Consider the following 17635-nt stretch of genomic DNA (forward strand, 5'->3'; position numbering starts at 1 on the left):
AGAATTGGTTCATCTTACTTCTAGTTTCTTACTGTGTTACTCTAGGTATTCTTACTCTGGGCAACTTAACATCTGCTTTTTCTTTGTGTTAATGGTTTCTACTTCTAACTATTGAAGGTAAGAACACCATTGGAAGAATAGTTCCACAGAATATCTCTTAGGAATTTTAAAAGTGATCATATCCTTGAGCATCAAATCTGAAATTCTGTAAGTAACATGCTGGTGCCCAGTGGGGATGGGGAGAGAAATGGTAGCCTTGAAGAGGTACTAAGATGTAAGGAAAGACTCACAGGATAAATGAGTGGTGTGTAAACATTAATAACAGTCATGTAAAAACTAAATGAATTAATAGCATGTCCAGATCAAATTCTGTCAGTTTAAGTGCCTTGGTGAATTCCCATATACCTGACAATACCTCCTCCTGCTACTGCTCTGCAATCCCTTCCCACATCTCCCAGATTCTCAAATATATATGAGACACAGTGTACTGGATTAATCATTTATTAGACATTTGCAGGTAAGAGTCCTGAGCAGGCAGAGCAGGGCAGGGAATAGCATCCCCCTTGAGTTTGGAGGAGAGAAGGGAAAGCCAGTAGAAATTTTCACCATCCAATAGTTTAAAAATTGTTTGGAGGAAGTAGGACTGGTTTGCAGAATCACAGGGATGTTTCATCCTAGGAATTCCTGTGAGACAGTGAAAGAATCCTGCTTATATAATATCACAAAGTGACCTAGGAATTGAAAATAAGAAGTAGAGCTTGGAACAAAGATGAATGATTCACATCCTGGAGGTAATTTTCACCCATAAAAAGTTAGGGAAGCATAGAATTCAGAAGATTCAGTCACATTGTTTGAGCTGAGTAGGAAACCCATTGTGAATGGAATTTGATGAGGATGAAAAGCAGCTAGATAAAAATCTTTATTCAAATAACCCACAGGCTAGAAAACAAAGACAGACAACTTTTGGCTATTGAGAAAAACAAGAATCCATCTTGAATTATATCTGTGCATTTAATGGATTACATTGAATGGATTGCAAATCCAGATTGTCATTTCAATCAACATCATGAAACCTCACCTGGATAGTCACCCCACTTCCTAACACTGAAACCCCTCCACATCCTTTTCCCAATTGCTTGGTTTGATCCCATTCCACAACTTCTTTCCAAGCCCCATCACTCTGACCATTACACATCCTCATATTAATTTCATACACCTCAACTTTTGGGAGACAGAAAAATAGGGAAGGGACAGACCTTAAACACATGTTTTACTGGAAAATGTCAGGATGACCAAGAAGAGGTCAAGCACTGCTGAAGACTCCAACAGCACCCAATATAGGATCTCACAGCTGATCTATATCATACATGCATATATCTATATATGCAGTTGAATTCCAGAACAACCCGCTATGGTTTTCTAAAGAAATATGACTCTTGGGCAACAGTCCTGTGGTCAAAGTTTACTAACCTGCAAGCCAGCATGAATTTCCTTACCTAAGCTCTTCACATCGATCTGTGGGGACAAAACAGGATACCAATGATTTTCAGACATGTATCCTTCTCAGAGCTTTTTTGTCAGTATCCCAGAGGAAAGGTAAATAAAATTTTCTGGATGAGGGTAAGGGGTGTCAAACTGGGCATGTTCCCATTCTATGGAAATCTCTCCTCTAGGTCTCACAGGGAAGATGGGGAATTAGAGACAGAGTTCAGCGGAACTTACCATCATTGGACAGGTCTCTAATTTGATCCTTCCTAATTCCAAATCTTTCACATACTTCCTCAAATTTCTTCTTTATTTCATCAGACAGATTTGGAGTCTGGCCTGTAGTTAGGGTGAAAGTGAGAATGACTGCTGAGTCTGTCTCACTGATCACTTTCAACAATACATAGAAAAGGAGTAGCTAGATGAATGTGGGGTACGGTGTACAGGGGAAGGGGCCCCTACCCTTGATCTGGGTGACTGAGTTAATCGCTTTGGAAATTGAAATTGTAATATGACCCAGGACTTGTTGCACCTATTAATAACAGAGGAAAATGAAATCTCTGTTGATTATCACTAATCAATTCATAAGCATCTGTTAAACACCTACTAAGTGCCAAGTACTATGTGAGGCACTAGTGATGCAAAGGCAATGGAGAGCTAGCCTTTTTTCTCAAGGAGTTTAGAATCTGCTGGAAAGAAACCTGTTTGAAAAAAAGAAAATGCAAGTGTGACCCCATGGGGTTATAAGATCTAAACATCTACTATGTAAGAAATATGAAAGATAAATAAAAAGTAAATTTCTATGGGGAGAAGGGAAGTAGAAGATCCAGGGGGTGGAGATGAGAATGTAAGGGAACCCAGCATGGGCTACCAAGAGTCATATCAGTGACTGAGAGATTGGAAGTTATGAGGAGCAAATCTAGGGTGTCAAGGTCATGTGATACAACAATGAAGAGAAATATAGGATAGCATCACATTGCTGAAACCATTAAGATTCCTGGACTTGAACTGCTGATTACTCATCTGCCTTCTTCACATTCCTTCAATCTCTCTCAAGGAGGAGTGCATCCTTCCCAAAATGTATTTCTATCTCTTAGGATTTGCTCTTTCTTGCTTACCTGACTTTAAAATCTGATTTTAGGGTAAATGTGATTAACCATTCCATTGTCCACCTATATTCATCATTCAGTGAGTACAGCCTAAAATGAGAAGAATGGAGCACCCCAGGAAGAGAAATAGGTGTAATGGCTCAATATTAGGCCAGAGGCATCCCAACTCACATTTCCTTTACTAGCTAGAGGTTTGGGGTGAACAAGGGATAATAATTGATCCCAAATTTACCACTTTTCAGAGCAGAGAGGAAGAAATATTTACACTGGAACCTCTCTCTGTCTCTCGCTGTCTCTTGTTCTTTGTCTCTCTCTGTCTTTTTCTCTCTGTCTCTGTCTCTCTGATTCTCTTTCTGTCTCTTTCTCTCTTTTAGTCCCTTTGTCTGTTTCTCTGTCTGTCCGTCTGTCTGTCTCTATCTCTCTATCTATCTATCTATCTGTGTGTGTGTGTGTGTATGTGTGTGTGTGTCTGTCTGTTTTTCTTTCTATCTGTCTCTGTGTCTGCTCTCTGGTGGTCTCTGGCATTTAAATTATAGCCAAACACAGTTTGGGCCACCCCCAAAGCTACAATGCTACCACTTGTTTTTCTTTAGTACTCTTATCATGAAAAAGAGAAGAGCAAGAGTGTTAGTGCAGGATCATAGGATACATACCATAGAGTTCTCCCCAAACAGTCACCTCCCCATCTTTGGTATTATACACGATAAATATCAAATGTTCAGAGTCTCTGCTTTCAAGGGAGAAAGCATTTTCTCCATCATCTGTGAAGCATTCAAAAGCTCAGGTCAGAATTTTGAAACTACAGAAACAAAAGTGAAGATTTGAGACTTATTAGAGGTTAAACATCAGGCAAAGGCATTTTCCAGGGCTTTCTGGAAAACTCAATTCCATCATAAGCTCTGCCATTCCAATCAAACTGTAATTTTGTTGACAGACTTCTATTTTTTCAACATTCTTCTTATCTGCCTCTAGAGTCACAAAATGTTAGAAATGGAAGGAACTTTGGAAACCATCTAGTCCAAACACCTCACTTTATAGATGAGGAAACTGAGACCAAGGGAGGGCAAAACAGTTGTGCAAGGCCACAGTGAGTTAGTTTCCATCTCAATCACATAAGGGCTAATCAGATGTCTAGAGCTCTGTAAGGAAGAAGAGAAGATCAAAGGATCTCATCTACGCTTTGCACAGTGCAGTCATAATGGAATTAAGACAGGGTGGTGGAGGGACATCTGCAAAAAGGCAGTTTTTGGTATAGTTCCTGATTATTTTCTACTTCTTTGTTAATAACTGAGTCCATAAATTCATTTCAGAATAATGCTGAAAGACATCGAAAGTCTCATTTATACTTACATGGTACGTGCATTTGACCATCTTCTCCTGGGGAAGCAGTCACAGAAAATTGAATGCATTTGCCATTTTGCCTAGAAATAAAGATTAGGATTAAAAGAGTACCTCATTCTGGCAAAGGAAATTTTACTAAGAAATCCCTGATGTATTGATTTGTTTAATTTTAATATTATCTGCAAAAATGATTACTTTTTCATTTCTTACAAGAATATTATAAACAATGCTGAATCTAAGGTGACTTCTAACTTCTTAGAAAGTATTAAATTGAGTTCACCATTTAAAAATTATTGTATATTTTTAATTCAATTTAATTGTTTGAAAATCTGGAAAACTTGGTGTGGGGAATGATGGTGATATTCAATTAAGGAAAATACTTGAATAGACAGAAGAGCTCTCTCTTTAGTAGTTCTGCATAAAAAAAATATTTTGGGATAACTACTGGCCTTTCTATAAATCACCTGAATTTGGAAGTACATTCAAATCCAGTTCTTCCACTTTCCAACTGCGTGACCATGGGCACGCAAGACTTTTTACCTTTCAGAGAGTTATATTTCTCATTTCCAAATATGGATATTAATGTTCTGCTTTTCCTCATAAGTTCATTGTGGAGAAAACTTAAAACTTCCTTAAACTTAAAGAAGGATATACAAAATGAACTTTTTATTGTATTTTATACTCACAATATCTCAAGAGAAAAGCAAACAAAAATTGTCCCATTTTGATCAAGGTAACTGAAATGAGATAAACTATTTCATATTCAATTTTTAAAAAGATAGAAAAGTAGATCGGGAAAAAGACAGGACAAGGAAGAATCAGAGTTTACTACACATGAAAACATAACTTACCTGGAAAACAACTTTTTATTTGACAAGAATTTCTTGGATAACAGGAACGTGGTTTGGCAGAGATTAGGCTTTAAGACACTGTTACATTGCAAATTTATACCATACATCAAAGGGATATATGGTTCAATGTTTATGGTCATAAAAATAAGCAGAAAATCATATCAAGCACCTTTCACAAACACACCTGGGAGACATTTCATGATAAACAAAATCAAAAAGCTTTTGTGTGATCAAAATACAATAACTAGATGAGAAAGGAAGCAGTTCACTGGGAAGAAAAAAAACTTTTGAATCATAAACATCTAAGTTTAAATAAAATGCTCAAACTATATAAGGTACTAATAGTAATATACGACTCAAAGCCTTTTCCTGATAGAGAAATAGTTGAAGAATATCATAACATTTATAAAGCATTTATTAAGTGCCAAATACTGTGCTGAGCACTTTACATATATCACCTTGCTCGATCACCAAAACAACCATGAGAAATAGGTGTTTTTATCATTCCCATTTTACAGATAAGGAAACCAAGGCAAATAGAGGTGAAATGACTTGATTAGAATTGTAGAAGAATTGTAAGCAAAGTTAATGCTCTTCATTTGGGGAATGGGTAAATTAAGGTACTGCAAATGTGTGAGTTAAGTGAGTATCTTTCTTCCCTCTGTCCTTCTGCTTTCTGCCTTCTTAGCAGAGGGGCCTCAAGTATCCCACCTCTACTACGAAATGGAGACTGGTGACTCAGGGAGGTTTAGAACAGAAAGGAAATGGTAGTTTACACAGAGCATGGTTCAAAATATCCTAACTTCATATAAAAATACTTTTAATTAGCATTATCCTTCACCACTGTATACAACCTTCAATTATGTGACTCTTGGCTCAGCCTTTGTGGTTTAAAGGATGCCTGCACTATTACCCAGATTTTTGTCCCCACTTCCATAGCCAACAATTAACACAGGTAGCACCTACCTTTTAAAGAAGACTGCACTAAGAAGACCATCATGTTCCCAGAGACTTTTGACAAATATCTGCAAGCTACCTCCTTCCTCAATCTTAGATGTCACATTTGAGGCCAATGCAACTGTGAACCACTTCCCAGTAACCTGTGGAAACGTGTTTAGATGAGAACTGAAAAAGTCATCCCTGGTCACATAGGCATAGTATTTTTAATCTGGGAAGGACCATAGACCTAATGCCTCTACATATACAAGTGAGGAAACTGAAACCTCAAAAATGAAGTCTATCTTTACCCCAATCCTACCTGGTTCACACGTTATCTTCATAGTAAAGCAATAAACTCAAGAGACCAGGAGTTAGGATATTTGAGTTCTGGCCTGGCTCTGATACTAACTCACTCTGTGACTTTTGGTAAGTTATTTGACCTTTCAGTGTCCTAGTTTGCTAATTTGTCCAGTGCCAGGGTGGCAAACCTAAGGCCTTGAGACGACTTGTGGCCTTCTAAGTCCTTGGGTGTGGCCTTTTGATTGAGTCCAAGTTTTACAAAACATCCCTTTTATTAAGAGGATACGTTCTATGAAGTTTGGATTCAGTCAAAGAGCTATCCTAGAGCACCTAGAGGGCCAGCTGTTGCCTTGATTCCTCAGGTTCCCCCAACTCCTTCTCCTCAAATCCCCCTCTCCATGGGTCTAATTATGTTTGCACTGTGTGTTTCATGGCATTATTTTACTGAAAACATTATTTCCCACTCCTCGTACTATGTATCATGAACTTAGATATGAATGGTTCTTTCTTCAATTTTTTGAGAATTAAGGAGAGATTTTGCCACAAGAACATGGAAGATCTCTACTGGGGTTTAAAAATAGTTCTCCTTGATTACCTAGAAAAGACTTGAGTTCATTCTCTGACTGTAATCGTTCATAGTCCTGGGGGATGTTCTTTCTCTCTATTCTACTTAGATGTGAGATAATGCTCCAACCCAGAATTCATATGGCATCTAATCCCAGCATTTGTGCAGAACAAAATCCCTCAAGCTACCATCTGAATATGATCAGAAAAATTGGTTTAAATGGTAAGTCACAGAAAAGGAGACATGCTGGAATTTATCATTTCATTTGCTATTGTAATCAGACTCAGAGAGCATAGATTTCAATTACAGCTGAGTTTCTTTTGAAAGAATGGAATCTCAGGGTTTCAGCATCTTTGAACAAAAAAAAAAATTATAGATCATCGAGGGCAACCCTTCATTTGACAGGTGCAGAATGTGTTCTATGGATTTTTATTTTGTCATTTAAAAGAAATAGGGCACAGGCACACACTCTTGTGTAATTTCTTATTTTCTGCTGACTTTAATTGTTGGTACACAATACAACTATTGAGAAGGACAGTTTTGAGTGAGAATAACAAAATGTACGTCTTTTCTTTTCAGCTGTGAGTCCTATTTTTGCTTTGTTCTACCCAAAGAGGTTCTGTTTTCCGTACTAGTTATCTTCACACATTTGCCAGACAACTCTATCAACCTGTTCCCATTCTTGCTCACTTACCTTTGGTGAGTCTTCTGCATTGTTATTGAGAGCCTGAAGGCCACATACCGGGGCCAGCCCCACGGTCAGCATTAGAAACTTCATCTTCTGAAGGGTTCTACTTTGATGCTTCAGCAGCACCTGAATGTGTGAGGATTCTGCTGAATTGTCTAGCTCTCTGATCAGCTGCCTTTATACCTCATTCTGGGGCAGGGTCCCTGATGATGTGGCACTAAAGGCATACTACTCCTTCAAAGTATACTTTATGCAAAGTCATTAGACAGTGAGGAATTGCTAGCCAAGGATCACAAGGACAGATTAGTAAAGCACTTTTTGACAACAAAAACTTAACAATTTTGAAATGAAAATTTCCGAGATCAACAGCTAGTGTTAGGTTTGGCCAGCTTCTTCAGATCAACTCTCTGTCTGTCTGGCAGTACAGAAAATACGGTTTCTATGTTTTTTGTCCTTGTGTCAGTCAGGCAATTAACTTCTCAGAAAGGATTACACTGATGTCACCATTTTAAAAAGTGTTGAAACTTGCCTGCAAAGTACCTGAAGTACAGGCAGTCTTGTCTTAGGTAATGTGGGAAGAGTGCCCAAATAAAGAAATATCTCTTCTTTCAATCTGGGAACTTTCTTTCTAGTTGTCGAAATTCAATAGACATTTGTTAAGTGCCTACTGCTTGCAAAGCATATTCTAGTCATTGGTCAAACTGAAATGTTTTGGACTTGATCTCCTTTGTGGTGCTTACAATCTAGTAGACAATAAAATACTCTAAAGATATTCTTTCTCTGGTGTTCATCTTTAAATTTAGGGATTTAGAGTACTCCCAGAGATGAAACTCATTGTACCAGTACAGCCCATCAACTCCTTGAGAATTCATCATCTTAATGAGTTATATGAGTGCACTGAGAGGTTAAAAGACTTGCACGAGGTCACTGTGCTAGTATTTTTTAGAGGCCGTGATCTGGAACCTAATTTCAATTTGCCCTAAAATAAAATCTGATTCAATTTAACATATTTTTATTAACATTCAATTATGTTCAAGACATTGTAGTAGATGGTAGAAAAACAAAGACATCAAGAAAACAATACTTGCTTCCAGGGAACATTCATTTCACTGGGTGAAGTTTACAACTTGTATATAAGAAAGTAAAGAAATCATATATTTACAAAGTTATATGAAGTAATTTCTAGAGAGTGAAAGAGTGCCACTAGTTATTACAATGCAGATCATGCCTCAGGAAGGATGATTTATGCTTAGAAGGAACCATAAGGATGAGTTGAGGAGGGAGAGAAACCACTTTCTCAAAGGCATGGTGTCAAAATCACTGAGTGGCCTACCTAGTGAATTACTAGCAGTCCAGTTTGACTAGAATGGAGAGTGTGTGAAGAGGAATATTATAATTAAAAAATCCCTGCAAGTTGTGGAGAGATCTAAAGAGCAGCCGCAGAAGACAATGTGTATTTTGTCCTGTATCACTGCTTCAGGATCATCATGGAGAAACTTTCCCAAAACCTACCAGTCAGTGACATCATGGGACCAGGGTGTCAGGGAATTGCTCACTGCCCAGAGACTAAAGCTCAGAAGGTTTTCTAGAGGCTGGGAGCCAACTGAGGCATGCAGAACCCTTCTACTGTGTAAAGAGTTAGCTAATCTTGCTGTGTTTTATTTCCATCTAGACCTGGAAAATTCTTTAAGGCAAGTAAAGCCCTGTAGGTGTTGAGGGAGCTATTTGAAGGCAATCAGAATCCTGTTGCTGTTGTGATGGGCTAGAATGGTTTTAGTGCTATCTACAACCTGAGAGGGTAAATCCCTCAGGGGCTTGAAGCATTGCCTTCTATGTCTGTCCATGACTAAAGACGGGGAAAGGCTTCAGAACATCAAGATAGCTGAGGAACTTCAAATTTCTCTGACTTATTGGAAAGGTTGTCACAGGAGTGGTTTAGACTGGTTAAGCACCCATCCAAGAGATTAGACCTAAAAACCTACAGACTCCAGGCTTAGGACTTCTGTTTCAGTGACAGACTACAAATGGCTGCTTTACTAAAAGAATTTAACATTAGTTCGGTAACTATAGATTAGCAGAGAAATAGCAGTAGTAGAAGAGAGTAGTAGTTTCCTCCTGGGACAGAGAAACCAAGAAGAGAAGAAAATAAAACATGGTCTGCACTATTTCTTTAAAAAGATTATGTCATGAGGCCTGGAGGAAACTGAATGTCAGAAAGCGGCAGAGGTCCTCAGGCCTTCCAACACATGACGGAAGTCTATCGAAGTGATGAAAAGCAGCAGGGCAGCGCCTGCAGTCGCAAGACCTCTACTCCTCAGGCTTGCAGCCCAAAAGTTAGAAACCTGCCTTCTTGAACTTCTGGGAGACATAATGGCCAGGTAAACAGCTCTCACCCCTCCCTTCCTGACCCAAAGAGAAAACTCAGGAAAAACCCTGGAATAGAGTAGCCAGAAGTATGGCTTCAGTAGCCAAACAGTGGGAATTCCTGAGTCCCAAAAGGGTGGAGCCAGCAAGGGTCAACACCAGGAACCCAGACACTCCTTTGCACAGCCAGGGGAAGTGGCAGACACCAGCACAGACAATGGCTGAGACCACCCCTGCTGGAGAGCAGTCCCAGGAGAAGAGGAGACTTTTGGCAGCCAGATTACCCCTCCCCCACACCTCAGGAAACCACAGGCTACAACACATAAAGCCAGTAACTTGGCTAACAATTCCCAGTAGAAACCTGGGACAGAGCTCCCTGAGCCCCAAAAGCAGAAATCCACTGCAAAGCCAGGAAAAAACTAACCAACATGATGAAGGATATGAAAAAGTGAGGATCGCTGATTCTTTTTATGACAACAAGGAAGATCAAAATTCCAATTTGGAAGAGGACAGCATTGACACTATACCCACATCTGATACCTCAAAAGGGAATGTGAACTGCTCCAAAAAGGAGGATTTTAAAAACCAAATTAGGCAGTTAAAAGAAAAAATGTAAAAAAAAAACCCTGATGAAATCAAATGTTTAAAAAGTAAAATTGGCAAAATGGCTAAGGAGATTCAGAATCTAAATAGAGAGTCTCTGCTAGCTCCCTCACTCGCGCTCCTCTGGCTTCCGAGGAGCCGCTATCGGTATTCTCTGCTGCCGCGTGCCTCTGCTTCCCCAGGAGCAGTCCCTTCCTTTTAAAGCTCCCTTCTCGTGGACTCCCACTGCCATTCATGGATCCTTTACGCATGCAGGACCCTTCTATAAAGAAGAACTTCAAAAAATTTCAGATACGTGAAATTGATTTCCATGGAAACCTTGTCATCCTCTGATGATTGTTGTGACAGTTTTGCTTCTGATAATTATGCAAACAGAAAGCCTAAATTCAGGTCAGATATCAGTGAAGACCTGGCAAATATTTTTTATGAGCCCTCTGTTAATGAATCTTTCTGTGACTTTCCAGAAAGTGAGGCACAAGACCTAAGACGGGATTGTGGAATTTTACGCAAACCCAAACTCAGGCCAGATATCATTAAAGATCTGGCCTCTGTTTTTTATGCCGACTCTGGTGATGAATCATTCTGCAGCTTCTCAGAAAGTGAGATACAAGATGGAATGCAATTGGATTCTGATGATGAAGGCAGGAAGACTTGGAGTCAAATGAAACATTTGGGTCCTTTGCAAGTAATTCTAAAGTTTCCAACCAGAGACCTCAAAGAGGGGAGGAAGCAGAAAGCAGCCCCGCCCAAAGCCCCAGAGGTTCCCACTTCCAATTCTGATTCTGACTCTGAAGATGAGAAAGACTCCAGTTTTTTTGGAAAAGAGGGCATTAAATATAAAGGAAAACAAGGCAATGCTTGCAAAACTAATGTCAGAATTACAGTTTCCTGGGATTATTTACTGAAAGGAGATCACTTCCAGGTAGTAGTCCACAGGCGAAACCAAATTGAAGGCGCTCTTTCCCAAGGAGAAACCCTGAACAAAGAGCTCGTCCACATACCAGGTCAAGATCCCTTGTTGAAGAACCCCCAGATCTGCACTTAGAAGATGAAATAGATTTTGAGGACAAGTACATGTTGGTGAGAAAACGGAAGAGCGTCAATGGATATATGGATGATGATGCCACACCCAGAAGTTGTCGCCCAGGTACCATGACCCTTCCTCATATTGTTCCTCCAGTGGAAGAGATTACAGAGGAAGACCTGGAAAATATCTGCATCTCCTCCCAGGATAAGATCTACAACCGTTCGTTACGTTCCACCTGTCACCAGTGTCGCCAGAAGACTATTGACACCAAGACAAACTGCAGAAACCCAAAATGTTTTGGAGTTCGAGGACAGTTCTGTGGCCCCTGTCTTCAAAATCCATACAGTGAAGAGGTCAAAATAGCATTGCTGGACCCAAATTGGCATTGCCTGCCTTGTCGTGGAATCTGCAACTGTAGCTTTTGTAGGCAGCAAGATGCACGATGTGCAACTGGTGTGTTGGTGTATTTGGCCAAGTACTATGGTTGTGGAAATGTGCACGCTTATTTGAAAAGTCTGAAGTGGGAATTTGAAATGGAGGCTGAAAATTGATGAAGGATTCACTGGCACTGTTTCCTTTCTCCAATCTCCTTGTTAAACTTCAATTAATCTTGGGTAGTTGATGGTTAAACAACTTCACATTTCAGTCTTGATAATCAGTATTTTTTAATAGCGGGTCAAATTAAGATAAGATTAAAATCCATTTTGGAAGCACAAGTAATGTAACTTTAAGGTTGCATTGTAGTTTTTATGGTTTCCTCCTCACCCACTATCACTGACCCTTTAGTCTTAGTGGGGAGGAAGGGGGAACAGTTCATGATTGAGTATAAAGCCCTGGAACCTAGCAATATAAGAAAACACTTGGAAATGCCTGATTAAGTATTCTTAGGTAGCTAACCCTCCTAATATAATACTTCACATCTGTTGAGGATTCTGGGAAGAGGTAGATAGACTCAGTACTTAGAAACAGTATAGAAAATGACATGATAGGTACGGAGGACAGAGTGTGGTGTTATAAAATTTGCTGAGCACACAGAGCCTGTGCTTAAATATCAGGGTTTCTGTTGTCATGGGAATTACTTGCTTATAAACTTTTTCGTACATCATAAGATTTAAAATGTGCATGCATGGGCTCATGATTACCTTTGTGGTATAAAATTTCATGTGCTACACACAGTTACATACTTGAATAAGCATTTTTTTAAAAAAAATCACAGCAACCAAAAAGTATTTAAGACCTTAAGTATTATGTGTGCCTGATGGTTTCCCCTCCTCTCTTCCCCAATAATCTTGCAGCTGAAAACTGGACTAAGCTTAAAATTCTTGGTGTTAGACTTCAGCATATCGGCTTTTTCTCTCCTGTGTTTTATGCAGCTCCTATGTAGGGTATTTCAAAATATCTCTTAGACCATATTGTATGGAAAGTTGGCAAAAGCAATAGCCTACAGTGCTTAGCATTTCTGCTTGACTGAAGAAAATAACAGGCCATGCACAGGGTTGACTTTAGATTTTACATTCTCCATTGCAAACTGGAAAGTGCCTTCTTGAAGATGGAAGAAATTAAATGGTTACATCCAGAGTACTTTCTGATCCTAGTCTGGGGAATAACATCCATGTTTGGCTGTTAGTATTAAATTAAATTGGGAGACAGGACATTACTGTACTCTGAGGTACCTTGTACTTTCCTGTACATGTAGCATTCAGTCACGGTTCTTATGCAGTGTTGGAAGAATAATTAGACCTTAAATCAGAAAGCAAAGCAAACCTTGTAAATAGGTCTAGATCTGTAATGTTCTTTTGTATACAAAATTTTATTTTATTAAAAAATTATTGTTCAAAAAAAAGAATCTAAAGAGAGAAAATGATGATCTGAAAGGTAAAATCAACCAATCAGAAAGGAGACTCAAAGCAAAATGAAGACCACAATTTATTAAAAATTAGAATTGAACAAGTGGAAGCTAATTACTCTATGAGGCATCAAGAAGTAGTCAAACAAAATGTGAAGAATGAAAAAATAGAAGAAAGCGTGAAATATCTGACAGGAGAAACAAGTGACCTAGAAAATAGATTGAAGGGAGACAATTTAATAATTATCGGTCTACCTGAAAGCCATGATAAAAAAGAGTCTGGACAGTATCTTCAAGGAAATTATCAAAGATAACTGCCAGGAGGTCCTAGAACCAGAGGGGAAATGAGTCATCAAAAGAATCTGCCAATCACTGCCTGAAAGAGATCCCAAATTGAAAACTCCAAGAAATATTATAGCCAAATTTCAGAATTATCAAGTCAAGGAGAAAATACTGCAAGCAGCCAAAAAAGAAACAATTCAAATATCATGGGACTACAGTCAGGATCGCACAGGATCTTTCAGCTTCTACATTAAGTGACAGGAGAAATTGGAATATGATATTCCAAAGGGCAAAAGACCTGGGACTACAACTAAGGATCAACTACACAGCAAAATTAAGCATAATTTTTCAGGCAACAAGATAGACATTCAATGAAATAAGAGAATTCCAGATCTTCCTGATGAAAAGGCCAGAACTGAATGGACAACTTGATCTCCATATACAAAACTCAAGAGACACATAAAAAAGGTAAACAGGTGGAAAATTCCCCCACAAACCTCGTTAATCAATATGGGAAAATTGTTTACATCCTTATATAGGATTATATTGTTATATATGTATACATATATAATACATATGTATATATGTCAATCTTGAGAATAATACAGTTACTACGACAATGAAAAGGATACACAGAGACTGTGGGTGTCAGTATAAAATAACTGTTATAATGATAAAAATATAATTAAGAGATGTAAAAGAGAGGTTGTGGGAGAAGAGGTAAGGAGGTAGTAGAAAAGGGTAAATTACATCACATGAAGAGGCACAAAAACATTACAGTAGAGAGAAAGAAGGGAGGGAGAAGAGTAGCATAAGAACTTTACTCTCATAGGATTTGGTTCAAGAAGAGAATTACATACTCTGATAAGTATAGAAATCAAACTTGTCCTGCAAGCAGTAGGCAGAGAAAAGGGAAAGGAAATGGGGGTGGTGGTCAGAAAGGAGGGAAGAAGTAGCAAGAGGAAAAGGGTAAGATAAGGGAGGGAAATCAAGAAGGAGGATAAATTGAGGATGGAGGTAGTCAAAAGCAAAACTGTTTTGAGGAGTGGAGGGGAGGAGGGAGAAATAAAAGCATAAAAAGGGGAGGGAAACAGGATGGAGAAAAAGCCACAGCTTGTAATCATAACTGTGACTGTGAATGGGATGAACTTTCCCATAAAGCAGAGGTGGATAGCAGAATGGATTAAAAACCATATCCTAAAATATGTTGTTTACAAGAAACACATTTGAAACAGGGGGATACACGCAGGGTAAAGGTAAAAGGATGGAGTAGAATACATTGTGCTTCAGATAAAGCAAAAAAGAAAAAGGAGTAGCAATCCTAATCTCAGACAAAGCAAAAGCAAAGATAGATCTAGTTAAAAGAGATAATGAAGGACACTATATCCTGCTAAAAGGCACCATAGGCAATGAAGCAATATCATTATTTAACATATATACACCAAGTGGTATAGCATGCAAATTCTTACAGGAGAAGTTAAGGGAGTTATAGGAAGCAATAGAGAGCAAAACCATACTAGTGGGGGACCTCAACAACCCCCTCTCTTAACTTGATAAATCTAACCTTGAAATAAACAAGAAAGAAGTTAAGGAGGTGAATAAAATTTTAGAGCAGGCAGATATGACAGACCTCTGGAGAAAACTGAATGGAGATAAAAAGGAATATACTTTTTTTCTCAGAGATATATGGCGCATATTCAAAAATTGACCATGTACTAGGGCAAAAAAACTCAAAATCCAGTGCAGAAATGTAAAAATAGTCAATGCATCCTTCTCAGATCATGATGCAATAAAAATTATTTGTAATAAAGGTCAAGGGAAAGACAAACTAAAAATTAATTGGAGACTAAATAATCTAATCCTAAACAATGAGTTGGCCAAAGAACAAATCATAGAAACGATTAACAATAATGAGACAATATCCCAAAAGTTATGGGATGCAGGAAAAGCAGTTCTGAGGGTGGAAGGTTTATATCTCTAAATGCTTACATGCATACAATAGATAAAAAGGAGATCAATTAAATGAGCATGCAACTGAAAAAGCTAGAAAAGGAACAAATTGAAAATCCCCAAATAGATTCCAAATTAGAAATACTGAAAATCAAAGGAGAGATTAATAAAATTTAAATCAAGAAAACTTTTGAACTAATAAATAAAACTAAGAGCTAATTTTATGAAAAAACCAATAAAATTGATAAACTCTTGGTCAATTTGATTAAAAAAAGAAAGAAGAAAACCAAATTACCAGTATCAAAAATGAAACGGGTGAATTCACCTCCACTGCAGAGGAAATTAAAACAATAATTAGGAATTATTGTGCCCAATTGTATGCCCATAAATTTGATAACCTTAGGGAAATGGATGATTGTTCAAAAAGTACAAATTGCCCAGGTTAACAGAAGAGGAAGGAAATTACCTAAATAACCCCATCTGAAAAAAAAAGAAGTTGAACAAGCCATCAGCAAGCATTATATGTAATAGGAATAAGCTAGATGCATTCCCAATAAGATTGGAGTGAAACAAGGATGTCCATTATCACCCCAGTTATTCAATTTCGTACTAGAAATGTGAGCTTTAGCATTAAGAGAAGAAAAAATAATTAAACGAATGAGAATAGGCAAAGAAGAAACTAAATTGTCACTTTTTGTAGATAATAAGATGATTTGCTTAGAGAATTCTAGAGATTCAAGTAAAAAACTACTTGAAAGAATAAATAACTTTTGCAAAGTTGAAGGATATAAAGTAAACCCACATAAATCCTCAGCATTCCTATATATTACTAACAAAGCCCAACAGCAAGAGATAGAAAGAGAAATTCCATTTAAAGTTACTGTAGACACTATAAAAATTTGGAAGTCTACCTGCCAAGACAAGCTCAGGGCCTATATGAACACAATTATGAAACACTTCTCACACAAATAAAGTCAGATCTAAATAAATGGAATAACATCAGTTGCTCATGGTTAGGCTCAGCTAATATAATGCAAATGACAATTTTACCCAAATTAATTTACTTATTCACTGCCATACCAATCGAACTACCAAAAAATTATTTTACAGTGCTGGATAAAATAATAACAATATTCATGTGGAAGAACAAAAAGTCCAGAATATCAAGGGAATTAGTGAAAAGAAATGCTAGGGAAAGAGGCCTAACCATACCAGATATCAAACTGTACTATAGAGCAGTAGTCATCAAACCTACCTGCTACTGGCTGAGAAACAGAGGGGTAGATCAGGGGTATAGGTTGGGTACACAAGACACAGAAGTCAATGACTATAGCAATCTAGTCTTTGATAAACCCAAATAATTCAGCTTCTGTGCTAAGAATTTACTATTCCACAAAAACTGCTGGGAAAATTGGGAAATGGTAGGCAGAAACTGGACATTGACCAATATCCTACACCATATAACCAAATAAAGTCAAAATGGGTTCATGATTTAGGAATAATGGCTGATACTATAAGCAATTTGGGAGACCATGAAATAGTTTACCTATCAGATCTATGGAAAAGGGAAGAATTCATGACCCAACAAGAGAGAGAGCCTCAAAAAATGCAAAATGGATAATTTTGATTATATTAAATGGAAAAGTTTTTGTATAAACAAAGCCAATGCAACAAAGATTAGGAGGGAAGCAGAAAATTGGGCGAAAATCTTTACAACCAATGTCTCTGATAAGGGCCTGATTTCTAAAATATACAGGGAACTGAGTCAAAGTTATAGGAATAAAAGCCATTCCCTAATTGAGAAATGGTTAAAGGATATGAACAGGCAGTTTTCTGAGGAAGAAATTAAAGATATCTATAGGCATATGAAAAAATGCTCTAAATCACTATTGATTAGAGAAAGGCAAATCAAAGCAACTCTTAGGTACCACATCTCTCCTGTCAGATTGGCTAACATGAAAAAGTAAGAAAATGATTAATGCTGGAGAGGATGTGGGAAAATCGGAACATTAATACATTGTTGGTAGAGTTGTGAACAAATCCAGACATTTTGGAGAGCAATTTGGAACTACGCCCAAAGGGCTACAAAAATGTGCATACCCTTAGACACAGCAATGACCCTCCTAGGGCTATATCCCAAAGAGATTACACAAGTGGGGAAGGTAACTCTATGTACAAAAATATTTATAGCAGCTCTTGGTAAAGAATTGGAAATCAAGGGGATGGCCATCAATTGGAGAATGGCTGAACAAGTTGTGGTATATGAATGTAATGGAATACTATTG

The 17635-nt window shown here is 38.0% G+C and overlaps 2 protein-coding genes and 1 pseudogene across 2 annotated transcripts in view; 1 reads left to right on the forward strand and 2 right to left on the reverse strand.

The window, feature by feature from the left end:
- Window positions 1–629: 629 nt before the first annotated feature.
- LOC118844008 (trichosurin-like) overlaps window positions 630–17635 on the reverse strand; it is a 115182-nt gene continuing 98176 nt past the window's right edge. Inside the window, exon 4 of the transcript XR_005009948.1 lies at window positions 630–684. The gene's annotated coding sequence lies outside the window, so the exon portion shown is untranslated. The remainder of the gene's footprint in view (window positions 685–17635) is intronic.
- LOC118844010 (trichosurin-like) lies at window positions 1493–7440 on the reverse strand. Its single transcript, XM_036751818.1, has 6 exons — window positions 7285–7440; window positions 5753–5886; window positions 3945–4015; window positions 3248–3355; window positions 1723–1824; window positions 1493–1515 (listed from the first exon to the last, which is right to left on the reverse strand). The coding sequence occupies exons 1-6, from the start codon at window positions 7366–7368 to the stop codon at window positions 1493–1495; spliced, it is 522 nt and encodes a 173-aa protein (XP_036607713.1). The 5' UTR covers window positions 7369–7440.
- Window positions 10480–11823, forward strand: LOC118844007 (annotated as a pseudogene).

The sequence above is a fragment of the Trichosurus vulpecula genome, chromosome 3 (genome assembly GCF_011100635.1).
Source record: "Trichosurus vulpecula isolate mTriVul1 chromosome 3, mTriVul1.pri, whole genome shotgun sequence".
NCBI lineage: Eukaryota > Metazoa > Chordata > Mammalia > Diprotodontia > Phalangeridae > Trichosurus > Trichosurus vulpecula.

Bases quoted from the DNA above. Each gene is read 5' to 3' on its own strand.
- LOC118844010 (XM_036751818.1), bottom strand. From the start codon at position 7,368: ATGAAGTTTCTAATGCTGACCGTGGGGCTGGCCCCGGTATGTGGCCTT. The intron at 4,016-5,752 runs GTAGGTGCTACC...CTTTATTTCTAG, and splicing joins AGTGCAGTCTTCTTTAAAAG to GCAAAATGGCAAATGCATTC. The intron at 3,356-3,944 runs GTAAGTATAAAT...AATGCTTCACAG, and splicing joins TGGTCAAATGCACGTACCAT to ATGATGGAGAAAATGCTTTC.